Here is a 6,326-nt window from a genome sequence, read left to right as displayed (position 1 = left end):
TATTTGAATAGAAAATTATAAAAGAAACTAAAAATTTTCGTCGATTGATTACAAAATTGAAAGTTTACGAGTCACTAGTTGTGTTACATCTATGAGATTGTTGAAAAAAAAAAAGAAAACAAAACACATGACTAGTATAAGATTATACTGAACGATATGATGTAACTGTCTCTAAATAACTTGTTACGAAATATCATTATTAGAAACTACAAATTCTCAACATTGTACCATGACCTTCTTCAATGGAACAACCAGTTTTAATTAGAAGTAAATCGTGAAAGAATTTCTATTTCTTCATAAATACAGTAAATTTGTAACATCAATATAGCATAAGTGAAGTAATTCTGTTGAGTTCAGGTAATCTAATTAGCGAATTAAAATGGTACAAATTATTGTAATCACTAAACGAAGTTCAAATAAGTGTTCAATATCAGATTCAATTTTCAAACAGTTGAACAACGTAGTTTCGGCAGAAAATGTTACTGTTTTCAAAAATTCGAAATTCTGCATAATGGTAGCTGTTTGATTTTTTAATTGCATTTCATTTAGAACTTTATAACAAGCATTTTTTAAGAGCTAAAACTATTTTTAGCTGTATTTTCTTTTACGTTAATTTATCATTTTTATTATTTAATTTTAAAAAATTGATTTTGAGAAATAAGTATTTTGAATATGATAAAATAATTTTATTATATACAGAGGAATTTTATTATACTGAAAAATATATCAGGAATTTTCAATTGTTTGTCTGTTTATGAGTCCTATTATTGGAGCAGACAATCAAAATGGAGGTGTCATGCAGAATAGAATGCTATATGTGAAAAAATTATGTTATTTGCTACTTATACTTATTTGTAAATAAGTACAAACATAAATAAAAGTGCGTTATAAAAAGTTACTGTCGTTATTTTAGTTTTTCTTTTATATTTTTATTTTACTTTTGTGCAAATGATTCCTACTTCTACCAGAAGATTACATTCTATTCTGCATAATGAAACAACTAACTTTTTTACCATAATTTTTGTTGCATCAAAATTTTTTTCATATTGCAGTCTTCAATAGTATGTCATTTATTTTTTATATAATTTCAGCTTTAAAATATTGAATCATTTTCATACAACCTTTGCACTATCAAATTGTTGAGTCTCATATTTTTGTAAAATTTTAAACTTTTTAAATCTTAGTATCAACTAATTCTTACTCTGTGAGTAAAACAGTTTTATAGTTAGCTTTTGTTTATATCTTCAATTATATTAGAAGGTAATTATATTTTTAGCATTTCTTATTTTCTTTATTTTATAATGAGACCATTATTTTAAAAATAAAAGCATTATTATAGTTGAAATTTACACAAAATAATGTGTATAAAATGTTACAAACCATTTTTGAAACTGATTATAATTTAATAATCTTTTTATATCTTTCTAACGCTTTAAGTAATACTATCTTACATTCTTAATGATCCTTTAAAAACTTGTTTGTAATATTATTGTACAAATTACTTTGTGTACCATTAAAAAAAATACAGGAAACTGGATTTAACATCTTTTGAACAAATGATGAGAATGTAGTACAAAGCAGTTTATACAATACTCTTTTCAGTTTTGAAACAGAAAGAGAGAAGGAAAGAGTGAAAAAGAATAAAATAGAAAATATGATCACTATGTAAGTAACATTATACAGTTTTTTCTTTTTTTATTATTATTATTATTAAAACAGAACCCCATAAATACTGTCTCAGGTAAGAGACATATTTATTTACACACCTATTATAATCAGAAACAATAAGTACGTTATTGTACATTCATTATATGCTTTGCTAGTTTTTATAAACTTTATTTGTAAATGGGTATTTGCTTTTGTATATATTAAAGATCTGTCCAAATGTTAATGAGCAAAAATATAATGTTAAAATAGAACAAAAAAATCCATTGATGTAGTCCACCTTTTATTAATTAATATTTAAACTTAAAAAAAAGAAGAAAAACTGAAATTTAAAAATAAGTGTTATACAAATTATTAGTTAAAATATCCTCCTTGTTTACCCAAAATAAAAAAAAAATACTGTCATTTGAAATCATGTTAAGATGTTGCAAATTTTCCAAAATGTCGGTAAATGCTTTAAGATTAAAGTAGAAGAATAAAAATATTAATTTGTCATATGCAAATTGTTAATTGATTATCTAATGTTACTCAAATAAACATTTTTTATGTGGTCTATTCTCATTGGCTGATTTTGAACATACCGCTTTATACTAACGAATAAAATATAGCCACCAAATAAATGGAAACCACTTATTCATATGCTATTAAATAAAATTGATATAAAACCTTTTTCTATATTAAACGATGCAGGAAAATGAATAAATCGAACAATTAATTTTTTAATGATTCGTGTTTATCATGTTTATCGTATATCATTCTTCAGACTGTGTTACTTCTGATATTGAACATGAGTATAAATAAATATGTATAAAATTTTTTTCAGTATAAGTGCCTTTATCTGTAATATAAGCGGGCAGTTTGGACACGTTAGCAGTATAATTAACATAGAAAATTCAGTTGTGATGCAATCTAATATAAATGTTCATAACCGTTCCGTGAAGTTCCTTTAATAATTATAATTTTGTAATTGAACAATGTACGTTTTAATGCAAATTATTTTGACGCAATTACTGTTTTCATATTTTGTAATCGGTGGTCCTGAAGAGGAGCAAGGTGTAAAATATGCCAACAAGTGTGAAGGTATTTGTATATATATCATGTATACAATATAAATATATTTGTTATAAATATATATTATATATAATACATTATTTTGCAGTTTGTAAGGTTGTTGCCACAGAATTAGAAGCAAGATTAGACGAAACCGGCAAAACACATGATAAGCTCGAAATTGGTTATTCGGTCGACGATGTTGCGCCTAAGAAAAAGAAAGAATATACAAAATCGTAAATTTCACATATATTTGAACATTTCCCTGTATTATACATTTATAGTGTATAATAGTTTTTATAAAGTTTATAACTGTCATTTTCAGAGAATTACGTTTAATAGAAAGCATGGAAGATCTTTGTGAACGTATACTGGAATATAATATTCACAAAGAGCGTTCAGACAGTACCAGATTTTCCAAAGGAATGAGTCAAACTTTTAAAACTCTTCATGGACTTGTGTAAGATAATACTTCCATATAATAAATATTAATTCATAATGATTAGTATTAGCATCAAGTTCAGTATGTAATTGAAACAAATTCAATATCTTAAGTTTCCTTAATTTTATATGTATACAGGGATAGAGGTGTTAAAGTTGAGTTGGGAATTCCATATGAATTGTGGGATAAGCCATCCGTAGAAATAACAACTTTAAAATCACAGTGCGAAGATTTACTTGAAAATTATGAGTCTGATATTGAAGAATGGTATTTTAATTATCAAAGAGATATTCCTTTAACTAGGTATTGATTTCAAACTATACATACATTATCATTAGTTGAATATAATGCGACAATATTAAATAATTTCTATTTTATTAGGTATTTGTGTTCAGAGAGAGCATTGAAAGGGGATGATGATTCTTGTCTTAAAGAAAAAGGTGAAGTTAGCAGCGATGTAAAGGAAAAGAAAAAGAAGAAAAAGAAAAAGAAAAATACAGAAACTGAAGATAAAAAGAAAGATGATAAGGAAGAATTGTAAAGTATTAACTGATGTTGAAAAATAAGCAATGAAAGTCATAAAGACATTATTAAGTCTACTTACAAAATGATGAACAAAATAACTTGATACTCTTCATTAGATAAATATACATCTTTTTATACGTTTATTTAATATTGTATCTATTCTGTAAATACAAATTTTGCCAAAACTTCTGCCATAATTAATATTGTATTTTTAGTCATTTTTTAATAAACAATTTTATGTTTAGTAACAACGATTTCTGTTAATATGCAGTTGCAATCTTACTATATTGAAGGTAGTCACATGAGAGCATAAAATGATATTTTGTATTTTAATCACAACAAATATGGGTATAAATATTTTGTTATTTTTATTATTAATAAATTCGGAACAATCTAAGAGTGTACTGCTCAGAGGAGAAAGAGCTCAAGATGGTCAGTTTCCTTGGTTAATACAATTTCAAACAATAGCACCATGCGGTGGAGTTCTTATATCATCAGACTGGGTTTTAACTGCAGCACAATGTGTACAAGACAAGAGAAACGTATGTCATTTTCTATTCTTGATATTAAAAATAAGTATTGAAGATTACACTTTTAATATTTATTAATATAGTCCATTGTTTTATTTGCGACTGGACTCAATGGAACTGATACTAAACAAACAGTATCTGTAAAAGCTACGTACATACATCCTCACTATGAACCCTATTCTGTTCTTCCTGATCGAGACTATAATATAGCCCTTATGAAACTTAATAAATCATTTGACATGTGTAACAGCAAAATAATATTACCAAATATACCTGTCAAATATGATACCAATTATGCACCATGTTTAATATTTGGATGGCAAAGCTATGTTTCATCATTTTCCAAAGTTTTGGCTAAACCTATCCAGTATAGTGAAGTAATTCTTAGTTCCTGGAAATTATGCACATATATGATAAAAACAAGCACAAATTATACAAATGTATTTTGTACAATGGTGGAATTTAAAGATGAAATGAAAGCATGTGCTGGAAATCCTGGGTCACCAGTTGTATGTGAAAATCAACATCGTGAAACAGCTTTACTTGGAATTGCATCTTGGACAAACTTTTCTTTAGAATGTGGAGATCTTCCAACATATGTTGATCTTGATGCATTTAGGTATATGTTTGGAAATAAAGTTTATAATAACATTATATATTATATTCATCATTTAATGATGTTGACAATTTTCTTTTTCCAAGATCATAAAAAATTATCTGTATATATGTAATTTAATCTGATAAATGTCTTGTAGTAAATTATTATAATTATTAACTTGCTAATATTTTAGGACATGGATAAAGGAGTTAATTTTCAATGATAAAGAAGTAGAAAACTGGAAAGACAATCATAGATCAAATGAAAACAACTGCAAATTTAAAGAAAATACAAATGTAGATAATTTACGGAATAACACAAATTTTTTAAGAATAAATTCACAAATAAATGATTGGCCAATAAATGCCAAAATAGGAACACAAACTGCAACATCTATGGAACATAAAAATCGATCCTTTATTTGGAATAGATTATACATTCCTATTTCCCACAAGTTTAAGTATATAAATGTAACTTCTTTTCGTCCTAATAATCTATCACATACACATACTGTGGATAAAGCAATTAGTACTAATCACTACAAAGAAATTGGTAAAACTAAAGATTCTTGCAATAATCAGACCATAACAAATTTAAAAAAAGGACAGTTAAGTCTCTCAAATAAATCAAGATTATGTAATAGTAAAAAACGTGATAAAATTATAAAAAAACACAATAATGATCATGTAGAATCAACTCATTTTGAATATTTATTACCACTTTACTTTGAAGAAATAACAACTTCTCATTCGAGGATTATTGTTGCACATTCAAGGAGTTTATACTTTCTTTCCTTTATATTTTTGTCTTTACATCATTATTTACATGTAATATATTTTATTTAATAGTATGTATGTATAATATGATATACATTATATACAAAATTGACAATTTTATTTTAGTTTATCTCTAAGATGTGGTGCCACCCACTTCGTTTTACCACGAAGCTCTCTCAAACGTTCATATTCTTCTTTGAAATCTTGATGTTCATCTCTGAATAAACCATACTCTCTGAGACGCTTCATTAATACAGCTGTTTGAGTATGACGTGGATAATAGCTGATAATTTCTGGTCGTTTATTTACCGGTTTTTCACTGAATAACTTAACAACTTTCATAGACTTGCTTGGAGTTGATCTTGTTACTTCACCGAATATTCGATTACTTAAGCGGTTCATATGTTTGGCATATGAAGTGCCTGCATTCTGGAGTTTTAAATATTTATTCATTTTTAATTCTTAAAAGTACGTTTTTACAGTTTGACTTGAATCATAATCCAAAGATTGAGGTTATAAAAATTTTGCGCTTTGATACGATTAGTGTACAGACTCTGCTTGAATTGTGAAAATATATACGGTGTAAATTATAAATCTATGTTATTCTGAACACAGTAAAATACAAATCTGGTTTTCCTGGGGAAAATGGCAGCCAAAGAGAACTTTTTGCCTAAGGTGCACTATGTCTAATTTCCAACAAACGTTTTCGAAATCGATGAATAATAGGTATCAGTATTTTG

At 26.4% G+C, this 6,326-nt stretch overlaps 4 protein-coding genes across 5 annotated transcripts in view; 2 read left to right on the top strand and 2 right to left on the bottom strand.

Annotated features, from left to right (window-relative positions):
- ZC3H3 (zinc finger CCCH domain-containing protein 3) overlaps window positions 1-6,326 on the bottom strand; it is a 35,915-nt gene that overhangs the window by 18,620 nt on the left and 10,969 nt on the right. The window lies entirely within an intron of this gene.
- Window positions 2,493-3,879, top strand: CNPYb (FGF signaling regulator protein canopy b). The gene is made up of 5 exons (XM_003701908.3): window positions 2,493-2,745; window positions 2,825-2,951; window positions 3,041-3,175; window positions 3,296-3,460; window positions 3,539-3,879. The coding sequence occupies exons 1-5, from the start codon at window positions 2,640-2,642 to the stop codon at window positions 3,696-3,698; spliced, it is 693 nt and encodes a 230-aa protein (XP_003701956.1). The 5' UTR covers window positions 2,493-2,639; the 3' UTR covers window positions 3,699-3,879.
- Window positions 3,997-6,232, top strand: LOC100883728 (uncharacterized). 2 transcript variants are annotated; one of them, XM_012282162.2, is made up of 3 exons: window positions 3,997-4,224; window positions 4,296-4,831; window positions 5,004-6,232. In XM_012282162.2, exons 1-3 carry the CDS (start codon window positions 3,997-3,999, stop codon window positions 5,653-5,655), a joined length of 1,416 nt encoding a protein of 471 aa, XP_012137552.2. In that variant the 3' UTR covers window positions 5,656-6,232. The 2 variants fall into 2 exon arrangements, with proteins under 2 accessions (XP_012137552.2, XP_076390900.1); XM_076534785.1 differs by having other exon boundaries at window positions 4,066-4,224; window positions 4,348-4,831.
- mRpS33 (mitochondrial ribosomal protein S33) lies at window positions 5,493-6,168 on the bottom strand. Its single transcript, XM_003701909.3, has one exon. It carries the CDS (start codon window positions 6,037-6,039, stop codon window positions 5,704-5,706), a length of 336 nt encoding a protein of 111 aa, XP_003701957.1. The 5' UTR covers window positions 6,040-6,168; the 3' UTR covers window positions 5,493-5,703.

Source organism: Megachile rotundata, chromosome 8 (genome assembly GCF_050947335.1).
Source record: "Megachile rotundata isolate GNS110a chromosome 8, iyMegRotu1, whole genome shotgun sequence".
Lineage (NCBI taxonomy): Eukaryota > Metazoa > Arthropoda > Insecta > Hymenoptera > Megachilidae > Megachile > Megachile rotundata.
This window is presented reverse-complemented; position numbering and strand designations above follow the sequence as displayed.